Source organism: Heterocephalus glaber, unplaced genomic scaffold (assembly GCF_053883595.1).
Source record: "Heterocephalus glaber isolate CG9 unplaced genomic scaffold, H.glaber_assembly_v1.0 deba00001465, whole genome shotgun sequence".
In the NCBI taxonomy this organism is placed as follows: domain Eukaryota; kingdom Metazoa; phylum Chordata; class Mammalia; order Rodentia; family Bathyergidae; genus Heterocephalus; species Heterocephalus glaber.
The window spans coordinates 22,803,281-22,831,023 of NW_028258312.1; the positions used below are offsets into that span (position 1 = coordinate 22,803,281).

Below are 27,743 nucleotides of genomic sequence, written 5' to 3' on the forward strand. Positions count from 1 at the left end.
GAACTTACAAGTAATACTAAAAAAACCAAAAGAGCACCTTATTGAACTTTCAGTGATCATGAGATGATTACTTGTGCACCAAAAAGAAAATCATTAGTAAGTCATCACAATTACTTAAATGTGAATCTACAATGATGCTGAAAGGAGAAAAGTTCTTGCAGCACAATAAAAGTAACTGTAATATAAGTGTGACTCTAAAAGTGTGTACTTAATCTTTATGTGTAGGAGACTATTAACATATCGAGACATTTGGGTCTTCTACTGAGCATGTATTCATTAAACAACAAAAAACATCTTTCTCTGTGTAAGAAAACATTAATAAAAAGAACTAAAAATAAGTCAATTATGTCTAGGAAAAGCAAGAATTGTACCATGAGTAGGTATAAATGGTTGGTATCTGTGAAACACAAATAAAGCAGAAGGAAGGGCCAGCAGGTAAAGGTTGTTGCTGGTCACATATAAGGTGTGATGATTCTGATAAAGGGTGCAGGAATCCCATGGATTGTAGCCTCATCTCTTAGGAGATGAAGTGTCTAGCTTGCCCTACTCCACAGGACAAGATTTAAACACAGCAGGCATATTTGTCCAGTAGCTCTAACAGCTCCATGCTCAAGAGCAACAGGGAAATGGCAAGATAAAGCTGGCACTGCAAAACTTAAAGAACAAATAAGTGTGGGGAGAAATACATGGCATTAAAACTTAACCTGAAATGCAAAAATTAGAAAGAAAACATATTGGTGAAATATTATGGTTTAGATCCAGAATGTTTCCTGAAAGTCCCACGTGTTCACAGGTGGGGCGGCTGGCAGGCAATTGGATCACGGGGGCTCTGTATCAGTGGATTGAGCCAAGGGTGAGTTCATTGCCCCATGAGCTGCCATTAGAAAGTGGGGCAAGGCTGGCAGAAGTGGCTCACTGGTGGCATGCCTTTGGAAGGTGCACCACCCTTCCTGGCACCTCCCTTCTCTCTCTGCTTCTGGCTGCCATGAAGTGAGTGGCTTCCCTCAGCCATGCCCCTCTACTAAGACGTTTGTTTGGAGCCAGCTGGCCATGAACTGGCTCACCTGAACTGTGAGTCAAATTGAACCTCTCTTCTGTTAAGTGGTGGACACTGGGTACTGTGTCCAAGTGACCAAAAAGCTGACAAATATGTGTAGCAAGTGAAGTCATAAAATAGATCATAGTCAGACGACAAGCACTTCTCATGGGAAACAGCTTGGGACAAGAACCAGGTGCCAACAAAGAACAAGGTGGTAACAACCAAGGGCACGCAACCTTTCTCTTCTGGAACCAGTAAAGCTATTAAAATCCAGGGAAGGTATTAAAATATATATTAATGAATCTTAGAAAAGATGAATATAACTATTATAGTAACTCTCAAAAAGTGAAGAAGCAAGTAGAAAAATATGAAAAAAAATCAAACTCACAGGACTGTTATTTTAAAGGAGACTTAGGTACAGTTACATGTTTGAAGTGTTTCTGCATGTGCTTTCTCTGCTGTGTAGAATGTGCAGCATATATGAAGAATTATCACACTCTTGAACTTCACAATCTGATGGCTAGTTTTTGTGTTGAATTTAATAAATAAGAAACAGACAAACAATAAATGCTACTGAGTGCTCCTTAGGCATTAAAGAATCACAAAACAATCATTTAAAAATGGCTGTTACATGATAAGCCTGACCCTTAGCACCACATGTGATGGCGGCCAACAGAAATTCATCCAGACTCTCTGTTACGGCTTGTGTCTAGGTCTCCCCTAAAGCCTCAGGCAGTCACAGACGGGGCTTTTTGGAAGTGACTGGATCTAGGGTGTGTGATGCTGGGACCAAGGATGCAACCCTAGGATTAAGGGTGTGAGTGCTACCCATCATAAGGGTGGGTAGCCTGGATAGGACATAAGGCACAGAAAGAGGCTTGTCCCTTGTAGGTTGCTGCCCTCTGCCTTCTGCCTGCCATGAACTATTTCTCCTCTGCGATGCCCCTCTGCCATGCTGCCCTGCCTTGGAGCCAGCCAGCTATACACTGAAACCTCTATGAACTGTGAGCCAAATAAACCTTTCCTCCTTTAACTTTGGGTGTCAGGTATTTTGTCTCAGCAACAAGAAAAGTAACCAACACACTCTCCAAGATCAATCTCTGTGACTCCCTGGTAAACTGAAACTGAGCTCCTTAAATATGTATAAAAAGAGAATGAAAGACCTTTCATGTATATTTATATGATAAAAGCAAACTGCTGAACATTCAGAGAAACTCAAGACAATACTGTGGCTGAAAACTCAAGGGATCATGGACATGCTGAGTAGCTAGACCAGGGGGAATATTGAAACAAGAAACAAGAAAAAAGGGATGAGCTCATTTACAAAGATTCCTCATGTAATACATCCTAAGTCTAAAGTCTGTGGTCCAGCACATAGATTGAGACATCATGGCTAGGTAACCATAAGGCAACTCCACATAAACAATGTGCATGTGGCTTCCAAATAACTAATTCTAAAGAGTCACATGTGTTGCACCTCAGACTTTCTTACCTCCTCTGGTTTGAGCTCCAGGCTGATGAGGCATTGTACTCGGCCCGCCATGCAGGTCGTGGTCCCTGAGACGGACAGAAGTTCATCCCGCAGGTCTAAGCCTTCCTTCTGGAGAATGACGGCTGACTTGTTCAGCGAGACTCGCCAATGGATCTGGACATCTTCAAAGGCCCTGGGAAGAAGCAAACCCACATGAACACAGTGACGGAGTATGACAGACACCCAGGGTCAGGCAGCATGGGCGGTCACCGAGGAGAACTCTGCCTCCTTGTCCACAGCAGCACTTGCTCTGCCACTGACCATGCTGAAGATGGCCAGCTCTGCTCATACCAGACAGGAAAACTAAGGCTCTGGTCCACACAGTTCTCTGACTGCACTCTCTTCAGCAGTGAATGGGCATTTGTGGAAACACTCGAGGTCAGGAATGTGAAAACAAATGATATTTCTCTGCCCTCATACACCAGAAATGTGAAAACAAAAATTAGAGAGAAGCCCTCACTTTGAGTAAATGTTTCTCATTTGTCTTTTAACACCATTTTCTCTAAAGGAAGAGCATTACAGCTAATGTATGATTGTCATTGTAAAAATAAAGTGCAAAAGATGATTTACATTTTCACAAAATATTTAGGAGGAAATATAACGTATAAACACATGCATGTGTGCATACTAAGTACATGTTCATGATGAGCATTCAAACATGTCTATATAGTTAATTTGTAAGTAAAGTTTTGGTACCCAGGTCTCCCTCAGAGTAAAATGGTTATGTATTTGAAGTTATCAGAGAATAGTATGTTAAAGACATCCAACCACCGTGATGCATACCCATGTTTATAGCAGCAATATTTATGACAGCTAAATCTCAGAAATGGCCTATATGTCCATCAACAGATAAACGGATAAAGATAATGTGTATTTACACATAATGGAGTACTACTGTGCCATAAAGAAGGATAAACTTGAGGCATTTGTAGGTAAATGGATGCAACTTGAGACAACAGTATTAAGTGAAATAACAGGTCAGATACACAAGCTTAAATATCACATGCTTTCCCTTACATGAAGAAGCCAAAATACAAGTAAGGTGCAAAATAAAAGATAGATAACAGGAAGTAGGGAAATCTTTTTCAAATGGCTGGGGAAACGAGATGTAGGGAGGAAGGAGAGAGGGAGGAAAAGGTATAGAAAAAAAGGAACTGCAGGGAAAATGATGAAGGCAGAACTTCTGCAAATGGGAAGGGGACCAACTGTTGCAAGGAGCAGGGAGGAAGGGGTGAGGGATGAAAAGCAGAAAAGAGGAATAATTAAGACATGTCATGTCCCTGTACCAACTCCCCACGACAACTGTAATCACTATGTCCTGCAAACGTGTGCTGCTAAAAACAGCACAATAAATAGCATGATGTGAGGACCTGGGTAGCCTGGCATCTGCACGACGCTCTCTGAAGTGTGAACATTCCTGGCAGCACCACTTATGAGCCAGGACCGGTGCACCGGTGGGGTCTGACACAGCAGCCCCACCCCGCGCCCCTCAGCATCTACACCTGCACAAACCTCAATTCAGTACGGCACAGAGAGCCAGGCTGCCACACCACGCACACCCGTGGGTGCACACGCAGGCACACAGGCAGGCACGCACGCACGCACACCTGTTTGGCTGCCTTGTGACCACAAGTCTCAGTCTCCTCTCCTCAGCGCCTGCCCCCAGCTCCATCCCACTCTGGGAGTCCTCGCTGAATCCCAGGATGCCATTGTGCAGATCACTGCCTGAAAGGCAAAGCAGGGATGGTCACACAGGAAGAATGTCAGACATCGGTGCCCCACAATCTCGCCGCCCCAGAGAGCACAGAGCGAGGCACTCGCACGCAAGTAAGGATCTTTACTGACTTAAAACATGCAACATCAAGGCAGATGAAAACAGCGACATTTCCCATGCTGTGGGGACAAAATGTTTTAATGAATGACTATGAGTGACTCAAGTAATTCACCCTCTTACACTGAAGGTAGTTTGATCTTATTACAAAGTCTGTACTGCAAAAGTACATATTCTGCCTCCCTCATTCAAAGATACCTGTAATAATAACGACAGCAAAAGCTGTGAATCCAGCGTCGTCCTCTCCCTTCACGATCTGGGCTCCCCCTTGAGGGTCTGTGAGAAACACATAGAAGAACTTCTGGCCCTCGGGCTCCTCGTCATCCACAATCGGAACTGACACTCGGTGTTCTCTTTCTCCATGGAGAAATGTAAGGCTCAGCATTTGCTCCTCGAAGTCTTGCCCTTCCGCTGCCCAGCTTAGGTTGGTGACCCCATAGGTGTCCGGAAAGGGCAATGCATTTGGTTCCTTCTGAGCACATCTTTCTCCAAAGGTTCTAACTGTCACGCTGACATTTCCGGCAAATCCACCCGTTCTTCGGATGAGAATTTCTGCAGTACTGAGTGTGCCGTTCTTCATCTCCTCTTCCACATAAATAACGGCGGGGCCGAGACTAAAAGTTCCATGGTCAGAAACATTGGCCTCGTCAGGCTTCTCAGGCATGGTGGATGGCCTGTGGTGGGTGACAGGTTTCTCCGGGGTGGCAGGTATACCAGTTGCTTCAGGAACAGTGGCCAGCGTCTCAGCTGCCTGTGGAATGGCAGTGGTCCTGCCTGTACCAGGGTGTGTGGTGGAGTCTGTGTCTGGAGGGATGAGCGGGGTGCCAACTGCCACAGCCACAGCTGTCATGGGGACAGAAACCTCCATGCCTGCTGGGTGATCATCATCCAATACTGTGATCACTGCCACACCAAGATGGAGGTTCAGGCGTGGTCTCCAATTGACATCCAACTTTTCTAGTCCCCCTGTGTCTATGGAAGTGAGATTAATGTAAAAAATTTCTTCCTTCTCAGGAATCTGATCATTAATAATGGCTATCTCAAAATCAACCTCAGTTTGGAATTTGTGAAAGAACACTTCCCCGCTCTGAATCAGCTCAAAGTCTTCCATCGGCTTGGCGCTTCCTGCGACTGTCTCGTAGGAGACCTTAACAAGGTCCCCGTGGAACCCATATAGCCTCTGCAGCTGCAGTCTGACCAGCCGCGCATCCTCTGACACTGTGATATTTCTTGAACTAGGGGAGAACTGGAAGATTCCCATCGGTTCAATTTCAGCAACAGTAAACCCTGGTCTGAAAAAAATTAAACCATGATGATTAAGAAAAAGGTTCTTTTATATATTTAAGATGTTGCTCATGAGGGAAGTATCTTAGAAATGGCATGACCTTTCCGATTCCATCAAATCCTACTTATTGACGAGTAAGAGAAGGGCCCAGACAGAAGCTGCAGCAAAGACAGGGACTAAGGATGACCAGCAGAACGAGGAGCTGAGCTCCCTGTCCCCAGTGATCTAGTCCAGCTGCCTGAGGGATCTGAGGCCTCAGGCTCTCTCTAGGATCATTACGCAAGGATGCTTGGATGCTCTCTTATCCACCACATGAGACTATTTACTGGTGCTAGGAGCAGAGTTCTTACTTCTCCCAGTGTCAGTAGTGGACTGATCTCTCATAAACATATATGTAAACCTAAAGCTTTATATACATTGGAACATTCATCATTGAAAAAATGTAGCCCTACAGATTTTTATTGTGAGTGAATAATTATATCTGAAGTTGCAGTTGGTGGTCCATCAGCCTGATTCAGACCACAGACGTTTTCTTTGTTAATAGGTGGTTTTTAATATGAAAAGAATGCTCATACAAATCAAGGAGGACACGGCAGGTCCCATCATTATTGTCAAGCAGCTGTCATGCAGGACACAAGCAATGGTGCAATGCCCAGACAGTGGCCAGACAGTGTGGCTGCAGGTTATGGCCCCGACACTGAGACGTGCGGTGCCAGGCTCACTGCACGATCTAGAAATCGCTTTCCTCATCAAGCCAATGGAGTAATAGTGCCCACCTTAGACAGCTGCTGCTGGGAGGAGTAGAGTGTATGTGTGTGTTTGTGCATTTATGTGGGAGTTTGTATATAAAGAACTTCAAACAATGCCTTCTTTGGATAAGCACTGTAAAATGTTGTCAATGGCATTTGAATTTTTGACCTTGACATATGCTCCCAGACAATTATTTTTTAAATGGCACACATATAATGTGTATCCTAAAGCCATGTTTGATTCCACCAATGGACCACCTGCCTCGGTAAACATGCACACAGAGGTACTTGAATACACACTAGTTTTGCCCACAAATTTTCCTATTTTTAAAAATAAGTAAAATTAAGCCCAGAAAGACCAGGTAACTTTCCCAAGGTCACATGATGAGAGGCACAGCCAGGACCGAATCCATAGTGTGGCTCTCAGTCTGCTCTCTGCAGTTCTGGTCCAGGGCATCTCGGGTATGAGAAAAACAAACTGCTTCCGGCTGGGACACACTGAACTGCAAGTAGGCTAGGCTCCAGAGTCCTTACTGACAAACAGCAAATTAAATAAAATTAAACTCAAAGCAGTCACTGATTTCAATTAAGTCACACTGCTACACCATATGATGCTTTATTCTTACTCATCTCTGGGGGAAATCGAGTGTTTCAGCTGCTTCCCAAAAGACAGGTGAGTTCACCAGCAGGTGTGTGTGGACAGTGTGACCCAGGCACACGGGCCCAGCAGAGGGTGAGATGTCCCCTCCCTCCCTCCCTTCACGCAGCCCCAGGGTGCGCTACATGAACACGGTTCCTCTGCTTCGGGGATGGTGATCCATGCGTGTGCTGTGACAGGCACTGGACGCGGGCTGAGGCAGGCTGGCCTTACCGAAGCCGAGCGCCTCCAGGGGCACTGCTCTGCACTCCAGACAGGTGGATGGCAAAGGCCTCTGCCTGGCCGGGGCTGGGAAAGGTCCGCAGTGACACGTGCTTCCTCGCTTCACCGTGGGAAAAGGAGAGGCTCCCTGGGGCGAACATGCAGAGAAAGGAGCACATCACGTCTAGGTTCTTAAATAGAAACCTGAGTCTCAAATGTGTGGTCAACTCATTGCTTTTCCAAAATTTGATTACACCCAACAAAATATAGAAAACATTTTCAGAAAGCCCCAAGGCCACATAAACCTTGCTCTGGTTCCTGTCTACTCTTCCTGTTTATTTCTTTTTCTTTCCTGGCTCAACTAGCAAATCCAGTGGGAAAAGGAGAACAATGCTGCCAAACGTTGATTTATTCGTGTTTGGTGCTGGGATTTGGTTGAACTCTGGCTCCATCGTATTCCTAGAAATACTGACGTAATATGGCGTGAAATATCATAATGTATGCATTTTAGTTTTGCTAACTCCTGGGAAAATGCACAAATAATGGAATATAACAACTGTTAAATCTAGTCAGTGAGATAATGGTGTTTAGTGTGTTTTTTCATTATGTTTAAAAATTCATTTAAAATCTTAAAAGCTAACTAAACCCATTTGAAGATAGAGATCTATTGTTTGGGAACTCTGGTTATTTTAGCTTAATCAAGTTATTTAAGTTCATTAAAACATCTCAAGATCAATTTCAGATTTAAGCACAGTATCACACACACTTGTACAAAGAACAATGTTCTTACACATAAATTGTAAGTAGTTACTAATACAAAAAAAGCTTTTAAAAAGCCCTAAGATAGGCCAGGGATTTAGCTCAGTGGTTCCGCTGTCTGCCTCGCAAGCGCAAGGTCCTGAGTTTGATCCCTGGTAGCAAAAAAAAGCCCTAAGTTACAGGAAGCTGTGTATATCACCCAGAGCAACAGAAAAAGGGAGTGACAAGGAGGTGTCACTGCAGGAAAAGGTACGAAAAATAACGAAGTGTCTTGAATTTAGACCATGTGCCAAAAGGAAAATGCTTTCAGGGGTTCCCGGTCCCGAGTACCCTATGGCTGTGGGTCTCCACCAGGCGTTTAGATTCATCTGATTTCTGGTACGCCTGCTGGGTGGGGGACAGTGCGGTCAGTGCCGCCTTCCTGACCGCTCGCTCGCATCTTCTCACGGACTTCCGTGTTTTGTGCAGTTTCTTGGCTCGCTGAGACCTGGGGACGTTAAAACCTTCGGTCCTCATTGAGAGACGGGCTTGTCCTCCTGCAGGATTCACCGAGTCCCTGACTGCTGGGGATGGTGTTTTCCTGGGAACCAGCAGGACGCGGGGAAGGAAAGCCAGAGGCACAGGCTCTGAGCCACCCAGGGTCCTGAGCAGGGCCACACAGGACCCGCAGAGAGCGCACGTGACAGGAGGCGGCCCTGGGGCCCTCTGCAGCTCACTAACTCCCAGAAGACTCACTGCGTAAGTGACAAAATACATGAAGTAACAGCTGCCTGCCAGCAGAAGTGCTCAGGTGAACAGGTAAAGGGATTCAGCTACCTCCTTCTTATTACTGTGTTGGCCAAAGGAGGGTTTCAGAACTGCTTTTCAACACACTCATGTATTAAGGATCACTCAGTTTTTAATTGCCTGAAGGAGAGCCCCCGTCCTCCTGTGTACCGAGCAGCCTCGAAGCCCTGACCACCTCCACAGGCAGCAGCACACTGGAAACCAGCAGGCTGCTGCCGAGGAAGGGAGACCAGACACGGCCGACAGCCTGCGTGGAGCGACCCACAGGCCGGCGTGGGAAAGCTGCACTCACCCAGCGCAGGGGTCATGTTGCCAGTGAGCACGGCCTTGGGGGTTTCCCACCCGGGGGCGGGGGCGTAGCCAGTGGTCCAGGCCACCGCAAGCGCGCCATAGGTGCCCCTCCTGCAGACAGTCACCTGGCTCCAGCCAGACACCACGTCCAAGAGCCGCGCGGCAGTGGATTCAAATCCAACCTGAAGAAACACACACTTAGAGGGTTCTATGCTCTCCAGCGTTGCCTGGTTTCTGAAGAGTGGGTTGCCGTCAACTTTCCCTTTCATTATACAATACATTCTTGCCTTATATTTCAGTTAAAGAGAAAAGCTTAAGAAATGACACCTCAGATTTGGAAAGCTGCTCTATTTTATAATTCTGGTTACACTCTACAGATTGATGACTCTTTCTCTTTCCCTCTTTTTATTGAAAGTAATCTTCTGAATGAACGATATCCAAAAAAGAAAATGCATTCACGGTTAAGTGAAAGCAGAAGATTTAAAATGGCATTTTAACACGAATTGTTCATGGGTCTTTCTAGAACTTGATTTTCCTTGAACTGAAATGTAATGTATTTCTAAGATATAACAATATGTTTCATTTCTAAGATGAGCACAATGGACCAGACTTTCTATTAAGATTTTTCAGCCCTTTGATTCAATTTGATATCATTTTTGAGAATCAGGACCTTAAAAAACTTTGTAAATACCCATATTTTCATGAACACCCAATAAGATCTTGTTTTAAAGGCAGTCTTGGCAGCACGTGTGGCTTACAGGTGAAGTAAGTCCTGGTCAGTGGGTTAAATCAAACCACCTTCCTGGCTTCACACAGAGGCGTGGACAGCTCTGCTTCCCTCTTGTGGCCCGAAGAGCCTTACATTTGGGACAGAAGTTGACCAACACTCATCTGTTGAGACTCATGCTTGCCTTTCTGAACTGGGATGGAGAACAGCATGTGAGGGTGGGGTATCACAGATTAGCTTCTGGAGCTGCAGAGGGGAAACAATGACAACTTGACTTTAATGTGCTGCTAGATCTCCACCACAGTTCAGCCTCTGCTCAGCAGCTGCCCAAAGCTACGGGGGAGGCTATGCTCGCCACACACGTACAGACCTGTGTGTAGAAGCCCGCTCTGCTTAGTGGAGAAGATGCCCAAGGACAGTAGCTGAAGAGCCTCCTGGAGTGGCCAAAGAGCACACCTGCCCATAGCCCTGCCACTCACCTGCACAGGCTCCAGGGCAGCATCTTGGGCCGGGCCTTCCCGCACCACTTGAGCTCCCCTCAGGAGGAACAGGATGGAATTATATGTTGCAACAGCTACAAAAATGCATGCATGTCACTGTTGCCATAGCCAATGGCCCCCTCTTTTGTACATGAACAGAATCGGCCTGAAGGACGGTCGAGCCCTCAGGTTGCTCTCTGTTCTCCTCTGAATTTATGAGGTGACTGCAAAATGATCTTTCATGCAATGAGCTCAGGGGACTCAAATGCTCCTGGGCAACCATGTCATAGAGCGACCACAGACATTTATTGTCACCAGGACAAACTGGCCACAGTAAACCAAGGCCCGGGTGGTAAAGACCAACACGTACACTGTTAGTAAATGAAAAAGCCTGGGATGTTCATTAGGGTTTTGTTCTAATTTCAATTATTGAACACAAATATCTCAATACTAATACTGATATCAAAGGAAGGAAGTTTTGACCTTCTGCAATTGCTATTTTAAAATTTCTGTATCTAACACTCAAATTCTACAAGAAAAAAACTTTCTAAAACTCTAAAAAGAAAACATACTTTCTAAATAATGTCCGAAAACTGAAAGATTATCTTTGTATCATCTATCTATTATGTGTACTTGATATTCACAGGACTAAGTCGATTTAAGGAAACAATCTTCAGAAATTCTCTAAGCATTTGGTCCTTCCCGAGAAAGCTGCCCTCTAGTGGTGCGTGGGGAGCACTGCACCGAGGGCCCGTTACCTGAGAATTGGCAGCGTTCTCTGGGACAGGAAAGACAGCTGACTTGGCTTCCTGGAGAATTGTTGGCCTGCTGTCGGAATGTCCACTGACAAGCATCACAGTCACCAGCTGCACGGTGAAATTGGAGCCCAGGGACAGAAAGACCTATAAACAAAAGCCAGTGGGTTTTTTTAGGAGTAAGAAAAAATCAGGCTAAAATAGTGACCTTTGCCCTGAGCTGTTGGCACACTGGGCTCAGTGAAGCAGAATGTAAAAAAAAAAGAGGAGAAACAAGAATCCCTAGCCTCAAGCAGTTCCCCATCAGATTTCCCTTCTCCCTATGGCTGTTGTTAACTTTGTTCCTGTAAGTGAGGTTGTATGACCTCTTGCTTCTATAAAATCCTGGTTTTTTCCACCAAGATATGCTAAGTTGCAAAACTGTCACTACCTGATCGACTGCCTCTCCCTGCTTCTGGAAACTCGCATGCCCACCCACCAGTTTCACGGCACTAAGAAGACTGACCTCTTTGGCCACATAAACAAAACTCGAGCCTCTTCTTTGTTCCAGCCTCAGCCTCTGGATACTAATCCAGTGGGCTGGTGTACACCTAAATAAATCCTGTTTCGCCTGTCTTTCTTTGATCTCTTAAATTCTGCAACTGTCAGTAGTGCTCCTTGGGAGCAGTTTCACCTGTATGTCCACACCTCTGTCTTAAAGCAAGACACTGGCATTGAGAGTATGGGGCGAGCAGCACTAGGTGTAGAGTATGAAAACAAAATCTGCACATTTTGCATGTGCGCTGCAGTGGACTGAAGAATGACAGGAACTGGGCAGTATACACATGGGAACCGCGTGTCAGAAAATGGAGAAAGTGCACTAGTGAACAGTGTCAGCTCCCAAACGCCAGCAAAGCCCACAAGTCCTCTTCATTGAGCGACAACTAATAACTCTCGTAACAATTACTCAAGATGGAGAATGACTTAGGGGTCTTGATTACTTGGATATTTTGGAGCTATAAAAATAAAAATTACTAACACTACCTCTTACATTACCTGTGCTCAAAATTTTGGAATTTAACAAAATAGGGAAAATCTTGAACTTTCAGATTTGTGCTATGTTGAAAGAATTTTTTAAAAACATACAACACATTTTCCTGTAGAAATACTGTTATTGGTAATGGTTAGCACCCAGATTGTCCCATTACAGGGAAGATGCTTAAAACTTCTATGCTTTTGCTGAATGTAACCATTTCTGTGAAGCAGCTCCCTCTCCTCCTCTTCCTCTTCCTTCTTTTTATCATGGTACTGGGGACCAAACCAGAGCCTCTAATATGCTGAGCAAGTGCTCTACCACCGAGTTGCATCCCCAGCCCTGAACAAACACACAGGATATCCTCTACAGTACAAGGCATACACCACAGGGCCTCCATGTACTGTGTAATATGAGAGTAAGTGAAGTTTCATTAACTCCAAACAACACTCACTGCGCATAAATTTGTGTCCAAGTGCTAGCGAAACACCTCACAGCAGCGGAACTTCCATTGTGTGCATCCCACCCTCCTAGGTAAGAGTGTGCCCCTTCTTCATGCAGTCACTGGCTTCCCAGCTAGTGAGTTTCTACTCTAAAGAACAAGAGGCCAGGTCTTGTCTTCCAGCGCCCAGTCCCTTACGCCTTCCCAATGAGCTCGCTGCTTTGGGCCCACCCAGGACCCCCCGGGGGAGGTGCTACAGCCCATGCCGCAGTGCAAGAATTCAGCATTAAAGCTGAACGTAAGCCATAGCAGACTTGAGGAAAAGCTGACTTCACTACTGGAGAAGAGTGGTTAGATGAATTTGTAAGGAACTGGAACGTTTTCAGGCATGGATCCTGTTCTCTGGTATGCCCTTGTGTTCCCTTGGCCCACGCTGTGTCATCCACACCATCTGATGTATTTCCCATCACCCGTGCTGGCATTTGGGCACAAACAGTCCCATATACTGTGCTGCCCTCTCTCAGCACCATCTCAGACAATCACAGCCAACTTCCGGGGTTCCAGATGGCCAAGGAGGAAAGCAGGTCTCAGCCTCTATGTGTCGCCTCTCACCCCGAGCATCCGTCTCTCTCACTGCACTACCCACTTCCTAAGTATGAAATGAGCTCCTGCTATCATCTGGACAGTACAAACTTGTACTAGCTCCCTTTAGGAATGTCCTTATTCATTTGTGATTTGCAGTTGTATTATCCAAAAGTTGCTATGTCTCTTCTAAGGTTTTTTACATGGTTTCATTTAAGTATCTAAGACTTCACACTGATCACAAGGCAAGCGAGGGCTCTCCCAGAAGGGCTCTACCAGAACAAGTGGGAAATCGCAGTAACGCCACACACCTGACTCCTCATCGGCACTGCAGCCACTTTACACGTCACACCGTCTTCGACCACCAGCTGCCTCTCAACATTTTCAGTCACAACTGGCTGTGCTTTCTGCTCAGACAATATCTGAAATTTAACAGCCACATCTCCAAAGGTTCCAGCAAGCCTGGTTACATTAACTTGGATGGACCGAATAAGGTTCTGCCCAACAAGTACGGACTGGTGCTCGGAATACAGGGCAAATACTCCATGCGGGTTGTCGTTGGCCAACACAGAGAACCACGCGATGCTACTGTTCAGGTCCAGGTCCGCTCCACCCTCTACTGAAAGCAGCTGGACAGCGTAGGTTTCCTCCACCTCGGGGGTATCATCGGGCAGCAAATGAATGTCAAAGCTCGCGTCACTCTCTCCTTCGGCGATAGTGAAAAAGCCATTTGTGGAAAGAAAGTCTCCAGTGATATCAAACTCACTACGCAATCCCCAGTAAACCTACAAAGGAAAAAAAATTCAGCAGAATGATATAATTTGGTATGCTGAATCACAAACCTTGAAATATTTTCCTCTATAATGTACAGAAAGAAATTTTAATTGTTCATCATTAGACTTAAAGCCAACCCTCCAAGTATATGTTAATAACCCCTTTGGGGTGCCATATGCAACTTTCAGGGCAAGATTATAGCATCTCAGATGGAGACATAGCTACGTGGTGGATCACTTGTGCAGTGTGTTCAATCCTCAGCACCACATACACAAAAAGATTATAAAATCTTATTATTTCACCTGATTCTAAAACAGTAACATGATTTAAAGAGATAAATATAAGCAAGTTAATGTTAAGATGTCAGCTCCAAAACTACATCCATTGGTGAACCATACCCAATATCATTAGCTAAGAAGTAAACAGATAACTTGGCGAGTCACATTAGAACTGAGAGAATATCTTTAAAATATCAAGAACTAGTCATCATTTTCCAAGCATTGTTGACCTCCAAGCTATAAAGTTTCATTGGAAGAATTATCTGTTAATCTCTAAAACAAGTATATAGAGGAATTTCACAAAATGTTTTTCTAGTAAGCAAATGACTCTGATCTATTAACCAAATACCATGAGAACGTCCCAGAGTATCTTCGTCTATATCGAGATTCACACAAATGCAATCCCTTAAAAACAGTTACTAAATGAGAAAATTCTGCTGGGAAATAAAGCCATGAAGAATAAGCAATTAAAAAGAAAATCATTGAAAGACTCAGGTTGAAGAGGTTTCATGTTACAGCAAACAATAAAATACAAAACAGGGCCGGGGATTTAGCTCAGTGGTTTCACCGCCTGCTGCACAAGCGCAAGGACCCAAGTTGGATCCCTGGTACCAAAAACAAAACAAAACAAAACAATACAAAACAATTACTCTTTCATGACTCAGCTTAAGGAAGGTCTTTTCAAATAATTGTAATAAAATTTAAGTTAAAGAGATAGTAACTAGGGTTTCAAGAAGGGTGGAGAGCAAAGGTACTTAAATGAAGCCTCTCAGTTTCTCTATTTTAAACTCAAGCGGCATCAGTGTATCAAAACTTTAATTAAAAAATGTATATACTCACAATAAAATATCATTCAGCCACAAAGAACAACAAAATCATGTCACGTGCAGGAAAACGGATGGAAGCAGAGACCATCGTGTTAGGTGAAATAAGCCAGCCTCAGAATATTAAATATCACATTTTCTTTTATGTAAGAAACCAAATTAATTCATTAATTAGTTAATTAGTTAAAAGACAGATGATAGGGAACTAGGAGGTACACTTTTAGAGACAAGGAAGGGGATCAGAAGAAAAGAAAGAGGTAATGGGGTAGAAAAAACTGAGATATGTTAAATGCATGCATGAATTTACCAAAACCTCATCACTCTGTATTAATAACATATGTTAAAAATAAAGAAAGTTGGAACATGCAGTTTCTCCCAACCACATTTGTGAGAAAAATTGGTACTCAGAAAAGTCAAATAAAATAATACCGTAATTTCTCCAAAAGTGCCCTTGACTCTTTTGACAAAGAAAGTGATGAGCAGAGGCCCTTCCGCGGCCAGTGGCTCCACATAGGTCTTCACAGAGGTAGACTCAGAGGCAAAAGAAACAACTCCACTCGGACCACCACGCTTTCGTATCTGAAGGACATTGCAGAGAACAGAGTAAATGATACACTAAATAACTGCAGCATCTGCACATTAGGCTACAGATAAGCTGAGGGAAGGAAAAATGGAAATGACACTTGAATATTATCTACTTAGCTACTGGATTTTTAAAAACATTTAACCAGCCTGTTGTCTAATTATTAATAAGATCTTATTCACCAGAGATAATGGAAATGACTATACAGAAAACTACAATTTGTAGAACCCAAAAAAGATAATACTTTGCTGCTTGAATTTTGCTTTAATCAGCTTATATTTTCTATATTTAAGCAGGACATTTTAGCTAACCAGCTATGGCACAAAGTAGACAGAGGTAAAAAGTTAATTTTTTGCATCAAACAGGCAAAGAGACAATGCCCACTTGTTTGGTCAAACACTGGTCCAGACACTGCTGTGGAATGATTTGGATACTAACATTTATGGTCAGCTGTTTCTAAACAGAAGAGATTATGCTCAGGTATGTGGGTGGGTCTCTCCCACTCAGCTGAAGGATTTAGGAGCAAAACCACTTTCCTCCAGAAGAAGGGATTCTGCCTCCACCGACCTCGGGACCCCCAGTTTCCAGCCCACCAGCTACCCCATCACAGTCCAGCTCTTTCCTGGGCCTCCTGCCTGACAGCCTGTCCCACAGACTGGACAGGCCCCTCCCCACAACCACCTGAACTCATTCTTTGAACACTCTCTCTCTCCTTGCACGTCCATGTGTGCACATGGACACGGGTGTGTGTGCACGCGCATGCTCGTCCTATTGGTTCTCCTCTGAAAATCTCTGATGCAGATCCCAAACAAGACTGTTTTTCAAACTTAAAAAAAAAAACTGGTAAAAATGTGCCATCTCTATGCATTGTTTTCAGTCACCTTGATTCCCAGCACTTCCTGCCAAGTGATTCATATGAAATATGTGTAATTCAGGCTTTGCTGAGACACCAAGGCACTGAGCTAAATGAATATGCACCATTTTTTGTTCAAACAGTTATAGCTAGTCAATAATTTTTATATACTATGACAAGGACAGCTAATATTTAACATGATGTAACAAATACCTCATCCCTAAAATTTTCAAATATTCTCCAAACACCAAATTATCTCAAAAACTATAAAATAAGTATTTGTTACTCCATTAGAACTTTTAAAAATATATTACCACTAATGAGGCAATGTAATGAACTAGCATAAAAATCGGAAGGTTTGACCCAGGGGAACTGCCATGATTTTATAATATTTAATTCAATATAAGCATGTACAGTTTCAAATAACGGAATAAAGTATTTCCTGATAAATGGAATAAACCCAAAATTTTGTAGGAAAAATGAAGTCAAACTTACTATTAATGTAACAGCTTTAGCTCTGGAGTCCAGTTTAGCTTCTCCTTTCACAAGCTTCAGGTTAACTGTGAAAGTCTCCTCCACCTCAGGCTCTCCATGAGGGCAGATGGTTAGAAGGAGGGTCCTCACTCCGCCCTCTCCCTCTGCGAAATAGAAGGAGCCGCGCACGGGGTCGGCGATGCGCCCATTCAGCGGTGACAGGGCTTCTTCAGAGTTGGGGCCCACGATGTCCCAGGCTACCTGCAGGGGGTTTGGGGTTTTGTCTTTTAATGCAGATGATCAGTTTTAAGCAATGGGTTCTTGCAATAGACATATATTAGAAAATGTACACGAGAAACTATTCTAGGGAACGTGCAGCGAAGCATTTTTGTTAAAAATTACTTTTGCAAATACAAACTATGTACCTAGAGAGTATCAGTTTTAATGGGTAAAACCGTCTAACAGGGAAAAGAAAAATATTAATACCCTGCCATTTTTAATCACCACATGACTGCAAAAATATATTTCTCAAAAATTAAAAGTGTAAATAAGAATTAAAATGCATAATTGATAATGTGAAACAGGAAGAAAAGGTCCAAAGGAGTAGGGGAAGAGGAAGGTGTACGGGAAAGGAAAGAGGGGAAAGGAAAAATATGAGAAAAGGAAAAAATGGAAACAAAGTCTTTGCAAATAGGGAAGGGTGGAGGGGGTGAAGGGAGGGCAGGGAATGGGGAAAAATAAGAACCAAGATGCATTATGTAAAGGTACAATTCCCAATGATGAATGTAACTGTACTGTACACTTAAAATGTACCAATAAACTTAATGGAGAAAAATATTTCTCAAAATATATATTAGAGACACGTATATAAAGAGAAACTTGTAACACGTTATGAGTACAGCACTGCCCTGCCGCGCCGACAGATTGTGCCAATCAAAACATACTGGAACCAGACAAAGAAACGAGTGGACGTTCAGCTGAGCGCGCATTCTTTTCTAAATACACCGAAACCTGCTGCGAAATGAAGAAAACTGTGCGTTGTTCTAAGGAGCAGTTCTCGTGTTTACAACTGAGAACTCTGCTCCTCTTCGTGGGGCCCGCAGCAGTGGCCAGTGGGGTCTGGGATTCGCACGAAGCACAACCCCGGGGCCTCCCTCCCGGAAGCTTCTGACTCCAGAAAACAGCAGGGCGTCTGCCAGCTGCCCGACTAGAAACGTGGGCTCCTGAGCCCAGCCTCTGCGCCCAGCCCAGGGACTTCTCCGGACCGGCCCAGTCTCCGCCCCACGCCGCCCAGGCCGGGCCCACATGGTCCCCAGCTGCATCACACGGGGTCCGCTGCACGCTTCCTAGGCAGCGCCTGTTCTCGGAATAAACTCCAGCCGCCTAGGGCTACACAGGAGCTGAGCACCCACGGGCCGGGACAAGGGCACCGCCCCTCCACCCGGACGCCCGCACGTCTTCTCCGCGCGCTCTGGCTTCCAGCACACAGCAGGCAGGAGGGGTGAGGGTGCAGCTGAGTGGGGGAGCTCGCCTGGGCGCGCTCCAGGCCTGGGTTCCACCCCCAGAACCACCAAAGGAAAAAGAAAAAGGTAGCCAGCGGGGCACTCGTGCTCGTGTCTCCCAGTTTTATAAATAGGTCTTTGTTACCATCAGTTTCCTCAAGAGTTTACTGTTCGACTCTTTATGATAATGAGCAGTCAGCCTGAGCCAGGCGTGGTGGTACACGCCTGTAATCCCACACTCAGGAGGCTGAGGCAGGGGGATCACTGTGAATTCGAGGCCAGCCTGGTCTACGTAGTGAGACCTCTTGTCTCAAAAAACAAAACCAAAAAGGCTTAGACTGAGAACATAGGCACATATAGTTCATGGTGCCCACTACCTAGAACAGGGCCAGGCACAAAGAAATCACACGATGAATCAATCCTTGCTCGTCTCACTGATTTTACAGGAATCGTTTGCTCAATTTTTCACTTGCTCTCGAGTTCTGAGGACAGCTGGGTGCCCTGTGCGCTTCTATGCGCTTCCCAGACACGTCAGTTACCTTGCACTTGTGAGACAATGAACAGATACTATTTGCTGACTGTGGGTAGATAACTAAGTGTATCGGGGAATAAGCAAACCCCACACCGTGCCACAGCCTGCCAAAATGTATTCAGAAGACCACGGGAATTAGAGCTGTACCTGAACCTCGCCCAGGAGCCCTCCGGTCCGCTCGAGCGCCAAGGGGAGCAGCGTCGTGGAATCGGGGCTGAGAAGGGAGATGCTGCTCTGATTGAGGAACCGCACCACGCCGAAGGGAGCGCCGCCCGGGGCGACAGTGACCCTGCTCACGAGGTGTCGTCCAAGGAGCGCGCCGCCCGCAGCCCGGGTGAGGAGGACCTCCAGGGGGCCCTGGGAGCCGCTGCGGAGAAGGAGCCGGGTGAGATCCCCTCCCCGAAGGCCTCCCCGCGCTGCGCCCGGGCAGGTGGACGGATGGACGTCTCCGGTCCCAGACCCAGCAGTGAGAGCTGACCCGCCCCTCCCGGGCCCAAGCCAGGGCCTCCTTGGGTCTCACCGGTCTCCCTGGCACTCCCGCCCCACGCTAGCTGTACTGACCTCCCCTCGCCACCCGCCACTGAGACGAGTATGAAGCTCAGGTTCTGCCCGTGCTGGAAGGCGACCGAGGCGCTGTGCAGTATGTGGTCCACGCCTCCGGGGACAGCAGAGGGGCTCCGCGCCACGAAGTCAGCCGCCACGTGGCCGTAGGTCCCACGGAGCCTCACCACGGGAATCACGACCGCGCCCACGTCCTCCTCCACTGCGACAGGGATTTGGAGTGAACTGGCGCGCCAAAGCAACTCATTTTTATGAGACTCAGCCCAATTAAAGGAGACAATTAAATGGAATGGCACAACGTAAACATTCAAGTTCTCCATAATTCATCTGTCACTTTAACAGTGACCAGTGCAGCTGGATGTGGTGGTGTCCAGCACTCTAGGGGACTGAAGAAGGAACATTCCAAGTTTGAGGCCAGCTGGGCCACTCAGCGACTTGGTAAGACCTTGTCTCAAAAGTAAGGGTGGAGGGGGGCTGAGGGGAGGCTCGGTGTGAAGGCCCTTGGTTCAAGCTCCAGCATTACAGAAAAGTTACCAGTGTAACTTTCATGGCTCTTACATTTTAAGGAAGACTATAGTTTGTTAAATGGTGAAAAGATACTGATTAGTAAAAGAATTTCAACACCTATTTAGTCATTATTACAGGCATTCTTTTGGGGGGGGTGTACCGGGGATTGAACTCGGGTCCTTGCACTTGAAAGGCAGGCAGCAGAACCACTGAGCTAAGTCCCCAGCTATCACAGGCATTCTTTATGTGCTACATACAAATAAATAACTTGCTTTCTAGGAAAGTATTAGATGAACAGAAAAAATTTTAAAATTTGGAAAAACAAGCCATTCTGGATTCTTCTGCACATTTAGTTGAAATATATCATAAATAAATGAACTTTGTTATTTATGTCATACAAATATTGCAAAAGTTTACATATAAAAACAATTATACTATTTTGAAGTCCTATCAAATCTACTTGTGAGGATGAAATGTATCCTTATGTTTGACTTCAATTTAAAAATTCTTTTAAAAGAACCTTTATTTCTTATGGCACTATGCCAACCTCTGTGTACTGAAATAGGACTTACCACCATTCACTTATCCATGGCTAAATAAAACTGAACTTACACATGCACTACCCAAAATTCCCTCAGCGACCAGAATCAACCATAAATCAATGGACAGAGGACCAAGCCAAATTCCTATGTACTTCTTAATGCAAAAATGAAACATGACTTTTACTATTAGAGGGTGAATTCACAAAATAGTAATGTCTTCCATGATGGACCCATGAAGTCATTGTGAATCTTCTAAAGTGATTTTTGATGAACTTTAAAAATAGCTAGGTGATGAAGAATTTTAATGGAGGCAATGAAGCCAATAAGTTGCACAAATAATGTGACACGTTTATTTAAAAAGTTATGTTCTGCCTTTGAACAGACTAATTTCCTAGAAAGGGAGCCATTTGTTTCTACCTAGGGAGGAAGAGAGCCATGCATTTGGGATTTGCTTTACCAGGAGAGAACTGGCAATGCCAGGCCAGCTGCTACTGCAGCTGTTCCAAGAAAGCAAGGTCAGAGAACCACACACCACCCCCATCTGCAGCCCAGTGAAATAAATGTTCATTTCAAAGGTGATCGTTCACCAAAATGTGAATATTCACCAATTTATGATCATATAGGAAAGTAAATATTACATAGACAAGGTTTCAGGAAAATGTTTAAAACATAAATATTTTAATAGTCTTAAAGCAAAACAAAATTTTCTAGATTCAATCATTCCTATTTTTTTAAATCATTCCTATTTGGCTTTAGCATATACAGATAAATTCAAGACTACCTAAAGGTTAAGTGAAAATATATATTCAGAAAATATATGAAGGTATATATGTGTATACACACGCACATACGCACACGCATGCACACCAAACCAAGAAAATGTAGTATAGGGATTCAAGCTGACGGTCATGAGCAGATACTGTGCAATTCAGAATAGGATGCTAAGTGTCTAGGCTAATCCAACCTACCTTGGAAGGCCGTATACTTCGGGTCAAATTCAATGATGCCCTCTGCGTTATCATTTTTCATTATTATGATTTGAATAGTGGAGATGTTTCCTATTTCAGGAGGTTGATCTATCTGCAGTCCATTTCCTTGGATGGCAAAATCATACCCTCTTGCAAAGTTGTAAGAAATAAAAATTTAAAAATACAACAAAATAAAATGACATGAAAACATAATTGCTTAGCATGAACTTTGCTTTAGCTCCTATACCTTAGTTCTGTTAAATACAGTGACACTTTTAAAGATTTAACACTAAGTTAATCTTTTCTTTTTTTCAGAGATGATATTTTTAAAAAGATTTTTGTGCTATTTCCAATTATTGGTGGCTGGTTCTAAAGTACTGGGCCCAGTATACTCAACGATGATGAACCAGCTAAACTTGAGTTTTACAGTGTTAGGACAATAGGATTACATTAAAGATATATAAAGTGTCCTGCCACTAATCACATTTCAAGATAAATCACCAAAATTCACCAAACACAATTATAATCAATACCGCTATTCTTTACTATAGAGGATAGTTTGTGTGATGACATTTCAGCAAAAAACATTTTGACATTGGTATTATTTCCATCAAACAAGTTTTTACTTCTAAAGGCTGTACATTGCTTTAATTCTTGAAATTAAAAAATGATACTAAGAGGTTTTAGTCTTTCTTTCGATCCCCAAATTCTATTTACCTGGTATTTATACCCCACCTCGTCCTGACAGGTTGAAAGGTGGTGAATAAGATTATATGTAAGGCAAGATTAGAAGAGTGAGGACTACATATCAAATGGTGAGAGGAGGTCACCAGGATTCTGTGGAGGGCTGCACAGGAAGTTAGCTGGTTACCAGGAGTGAACACCAGTGCAGTAAGTTTTCTCACAAGTAGGCAAAAAAAGTAAGCACTGGGTTGGACTTCTTTCTTTTTTTAGAGCAAAGAGAGCCTAATAACTGTTTGGAAGGAAAAATGTGTTTCCCAGAATTAAATTTCACTAGAAAGTGCTTTTTCTTTGTACTGGGGGTGGGGTGGGGTGGGGGGATCAAACTCAGGCCTTTGTGCTTGCGAGGCAGGGGCGGAACCACAGAACTAAATCCCCAGGCCCAGAAAGTGCTTTTTTAAAAGTATAACCAGAAAGGCAAAAAAGTTCAAGTTAATAACACAAACACAATCTCACACTTCATGCTCTACTTGTACCAAATTACATGCATTTAATTAAAACAGTGAGTGTCCAGTTTGAATTTTAATATATTTCATATGAGCAGAAATTCAATCCCATTGCCAGATACAGAAATGAATCTGGGAAATCCAAGATCTGAAGTACATGTGAACCCAAAATATTTCCTTCTCAGCTGGGATGCCATATACTCTAACTACACCACTTGAGGAGATGTTTGTTATAAATAAATTTATGGCATAATATTTGTATAACAAATTCAAAACTATTTTCAGGCACAAGAAACATTTCTTTCAGATTTCTAGGAGTGCAAACGTATCGTGGTGGAAGGACCCCTCTTCTCAGGTCCTGTGAGCCTCGCAGCCGATCAGTTGGTGCACTGGGCTAACTCGGGGTATAAGTGCACTAGGGCTCGCACCCTGCAGTCCAGTCTGCCCCACTAGGCAGGGAGTGAAGGAGACTCGCTGTGGTTCACATGGTAAATTTAACTCCCTCCCTCCCTTCCTTTCGTCTTTCCTTCCTTTTTCAGTACTGAGGATTGAACCCAGGTCCTCACACACGCTAGGAAAGCACTTTACTACCACCGCCCCATTCTTAAGATAGCGTCTCACTAAATTGCCCAGGCTGCCCTCAAAGTTGAGATCTTCCTGCTCTGGCCTCCCGAGGAGCTGGCCGTGCCATGCCCAGAGGCGTTATGCTTATTTTTGATCTTTACTGAAACCATGGGCATGTTAATAGCCAGTTATGTTTGAGTTTAAGTTTTTCCCACTTTGAAATTACAGTTGGCAAGGATCTACCTCATTTCTCCACAGAGGAGACAACAGAGCCTTCAGACGCCCCAGTGAAGGACGCCCGCGCTGGGGACTTTCCACCGGCACAAAAGCAGGGGTAGCAATTCTGCAGCCCCGCTGTCCTCCAACTGAAGAACAGTTAGGCTATTTCCTCACCAAATTGCTAGCACCCATGCCGTGTGCAATTCCCTAGCTGCCCTGAATGAATGCACAAAACATGACCACACACTTCCCATTGCGGGAGAAAATTATAATTCAAAAAACTGCAAAAAGTAATAATCAGTCCTAATTTCCCTTCTGAGCCTGGCTTTAATGTCGCACGGGCGGACAGAGGGCAGAGGAAGAAAGCGATTCCGCAGCTGAGTGGAACCTCCATGTTCGCAGCTGTTGCTCTTCCCCCTCCCCCCCTCTCCCTCGTTTCATCTTTACCTTCCCTGGAGCTCCACCTTCATAATCACTAGAGAAAAGTCCTCAGGGCCTTCAGGATGGTCATCATCAAGGATTTCAACCTGCAGACCTCGAGCCATCTCTCCCGCCTGGAAAAGGAGCTGCCCGGCCACAGGGACAAAATCCACGCCTGCGTCCGCTGTGCCACCCACAGTCTCGAACCACAGCCTCACGAGGCCGAAGTAGCCGCCTGCCCGGACAACTGTGACATTAACCTGTGCAAAGGGCAGACAGTGTTACCCCGGACAGACACTGCGCTTACAAAGATTACATGGAAACGAAACATCAGTGAACAAATTAAATAAATTACATATTAAAATAGTGATGCTGGAAGCAAGTAAATCTTCACCAAAGGTTTATATTAAAAAGGTTTTTTTTTTTGTCTTTTGGCACAGGGTTTTACTATGTAGCTCAGACTGGCCTTGAACTCACAGCCATCCTTCTGCCTCAGCCTCCTGAAAGCTAGGATTACAGGTGTGCACCACCACGCCCGGCATATGAGAACAGTTAAGATACTAACAGGGAAAAGCACTTTCAATACACCACCACAATATGAAAAGCAAAACTGACACTAAGACTTGAAGCACTTCCCACCATACCCTCTGCACTTCCTCTGACACCTGGAGTTGCTCCTGGGAAAAGGCGAAGTGGCCATAGGGGGCGTCGCTGGCCACCATGGTGATGTTGGCAGTGTGGCTGGAGGGGCTCAGCCCTGCACCCTCACTGATATCTGTGAGCTGGAACTCATAGAAACGCTTCTCCTCAGGGATGTTGTCATTCAGGGCCTACAGAAGGACAGAGCCATCAGCAGTAGAATCAGAAGATGTAAAGGAAAGGATCTGTCACATGAATGAATGCGACAGACTCTGCAACATTAATCTCCTCTCTACAAGTCATCCCAACCACACACACATACACGAATGCACAAGAGCCAGGGTGTCACAGAAGCCAGCGGCACCACACCTGTATGACCACGATGGCCGCCGACTGTCCATCCTGCATGGTTAGCTTCCCTGAGGCTTCGGCAAACTTCTCCAGGGAAGGAGGGAAGATTCTCCACCACACTGTCACCTCCCCTGAGATCGAAGGGCCTCGGACAAGGCTACAACAAGATGTAAGTGTCCACTGAGTACAGCTTTATTGGTGGTATTTTTCCTAAATACACATTTGCTGTGTCTTCCAACCATAAGCAATTTTATTTCATGAACATTATGCTTTTAAATAAACTCATCTATCATCTATATATTAAAAGAAAACCTTAGAATTCCAAGATAGTAGCACCCAAGATACCGAGCTAGTAAATCCATCTTGACAGGAATACTTGCAATAGCTGAACACCAAAAACAGGTTTAAAGGAATAAGAAGAAATATTTATACATTTTTACTGATATACAAAAAATAAAATATGAGTAGCTTAACAAAGGTTTTTCGTTGCTTTATGGTTTTTTGCTGTACTGAAGATTGAACCTGGAGCCTCTGCAGCATCTCCCTCCCTTCCTCCCTTCCTTCTTTCCTCCCTCCCTTCTTCCCTTCCTTCTTTCCTTTATTTGAGGACAAGTTCCTCTAAGTTGTTAAGTTGCCCAGGCTGGCCTTAAGCTTGGGACCTTCCTGCCTCAGCCATCCAGAATGCTGGTATAACAGGTGTGAACCACCACACTTGGCCTGTATCATAAAGCTATCCAAAGAGCAGTAAATACTTCGTACATGTGCATGCAACAGAAAGGATAAAGCATTCCTTTTAGATACATAAAAAAATAATAATTTTAAAAAACAACATGGAGTCAAATCTAGCTACTTCACTGATGGCTGCTGTACCCATTTTCCATGAGTGAATTTTGGAGAAAGAAATTCCCTACAATGGTACTAATTTAGTTATACGAAAGGCTGTGATTCTGGAGCCCTTCAGAATCAAACTGATCTTGACGGTCTGCTAAGGTCTCCTCCTACATCACATGCTAACATAGAATGGAACCGGCTGACAGCTCAGATCTGATCCCAACTCCACGTACTCTCCAGGTGTGGGTCAGGCAAATCACCCACAGCCTCTTTGTGATCCAACTCACATATGTTCAACCTCTGCCTAAAGTTTTACTGTCCACATGGTGCTACCAACACACACAACAATCGTGTATGAACACCATGTGTTTACTACAAATGATATAAAACAGCTGATTATTGGAACAAAACTTCACAACCCCTACCAAGGCAAAGAGCAGCTGTGAAGCCCATACCTGATGACGGCGGTGCCGTTGTATGTGGCTGAGGGCTCCCCGATGAGGACGTGCCTGGAGGATGGAGCGATCCCAACATTCCCTGTTGCTGCCTTCTCTCCTCGGATGATTATCGATGCTCTGCCTACATTGAGGATCATCCATAGTGCGGTTACAAACACACAGAACTGGTGCATCTCAAGAGAACCATGTAAGGTAGACACCAATATCCTCGTTCTACCCATGAGGACAGTGAGACACCTTGAAGACACTGAAAATTTGCCTAAGATCCAACTTTAATGGAAAGGGCAGGAAACAGTGGGCAATAAATCTGCTCTCATTCCCAGGGTAAGCAAGAGCTCCACTATCATTCACAGGAATTCCCTCCTACAGCAAGCATTTTATATCTCACTGCAGTCAGCTGTGTGGCTAAGTCAGCTGGCTATGTGGCAAATACTAGAATTCGTGGGGCACTGTTTTAGTTTTAATTTTACTACCATTTGTCCAAAAGCATTTCTAAAACTGTGTCAAATATTTCTACTAAAATAGAAATAAAAGCTACATCGGGCCGGGGATTTAGCTCAGTGGTTCCACTGCCTGCCCCACAAGTGCAAGGACCTGAGTTTGATCCCCAGTACCAAAAAAAAAAGCTATATCGAAGAATTTTAGTATCCATATTCTAATACAGCAGTAACTGGAAGAAAATTTTTCCAGAAGCATACAAGGGGGTATCATGAAAAACAGAGCTGGGTTATTATAGTCTCATGTTCTTGGGCAATGGATTAATGAAATCAAGAGGAGTTTGCCATATGCAAATATGTCAGTTACACAGATATATAATAAGAATTTTTATTTTGACACAGGTTTTACTTTAACCTCTGATATTTTATTCTTATGTCTAATTAGCCTCCGTGACATCAATTATCATTTTAACATGATGCACATCACTGTGCGAACTTAAGAATGACAGAAGAATATGACGCTTCCTTGGCAGCTGCTGCAGGTTAGAGCTCCACCGTCCCTCAGAGGTGCATGTGTGAGCTCTGGTCACCAGCCCATGACAACTCTGGAAGGTGGCAGTGGAAGCACTAAGGCCACTGGGGTGTGCTGTGCCTCGAAGGAGGCACTGGGACCCTGCCCCTCTCTTGCTCCCTACTTCCCAGCCACCAGGAAGTAAGCAGCTTCCTGAGCTCCACACCCCTGCCTTGATGTGCTGCCTTGTCACAGTCCCAAGAGCCATGACCTATCTACCAGGGACTGAAACCTCTGCAACCATGAGCCAAAGTAAGCCTCTCCTACTTATAAATAGATTATCTTGGGGATTCTGTGACAGTGACAGAAAGCTGATTAAGCCAATAGGTTTGCTGGAAAGGACTTCAGATGAACATGTAGGAAGAAAAATTACCTTCTGTACATAAGGGGATACTTTACCATTCTGATAATTTTCCTGTCCACACAATTTAATTTTAGTCATAGATCACTGCGCAGGATGGAATTGTGATGGCAAAGAAAAAAGACATGTAACACTACCAGGCATTTATAAACAGTTACTAGGCCATTTTTTATTGTTAGT

At 44.4% G+C, this 27,743-nt stretch overlaps 1 protein-coding gene across 7 annotated transcripts in view; it reads right to left on the bottom strand.

Annotated features, from left to right (window-relative positions):
* The window catches only part of Adgrv1 (adhesion G protein-coupled receptor V1), a 483,421-nt gene that overhangs the window by 258,590 nt on the left and 197,088 nt on the right, over positions 1 to 27,743 (bottom strand). For all 7 annotated transcript variants that reach the window (XR_015438967.1, XR_015438966.1, XM_087180966.1 and 4 more), the window contains 16 exons: positions 26,192 to 26,315; positions 24,924 to 25,062; positions 24,560 to 24,745; positions 23,943 to 24,175; positions 21,526 to 21,674; positions 19,509 to 19,710; positions 19,095 to 19,314; positions 16,935 to 17,174; positions 15,433 to 15,582; positions 13,439 to 13,912; positions 11,095 to 11,238; positions 9,132 to 9,312; positions 7,307 to 7,442; positions 4,600 to 5,693; positions 4,178 to 4,295; positions 2,532 to 2,703 (listed from right to left, as the gene is read on the bottom strand). Coding sequence is in view for 5 of the 7 variants with exons in the window: in XM_087180966.1 (XP_087037092.1) it covers positions 2,532 to 2,703; positions 4,178 to 4,295; positions 4,600 to 5,693; positions 7,307 to 7,442; positions 9,132 to 9,312; positions 11,095 to 11,238; positions 13,439 to 13,912; positions 15,433 to 15,582; positions 16,935 to 17,174; positions 19,095 to 19,314; positions 19,509 to 19,710; positions 21,526 to 21,674; positions 23,943 to 24,175; positions 24,560 to 24,745; positions 24,924 to 25,062; positions 26,192 to 26,315 (3,962 nt within the window). In the remaining 2 variants the exon portion in view is untranslated. The remainder of the gene's footprint in view (positions 1 to 2,531; positions 2,704 to 4,177; positions 4,296 to 4,599; positions 5,694 to 7,306; positions 7,443 to 9,131; positions 9,313 to 11,094; positions 11,239 to 13,438; positions 13,913 to 15,432; positions 15,583 to 16,934; positions 17,175 to 19,094; positions 19,315 to 19,508; positions 19,711 to 21,525; positions 21,675 to 23,942; positions 24,176 to 24,559; positions 24,746 to 24,923; positions 25,063 to 26,191; positions 26,316 to 27,743) is intronic.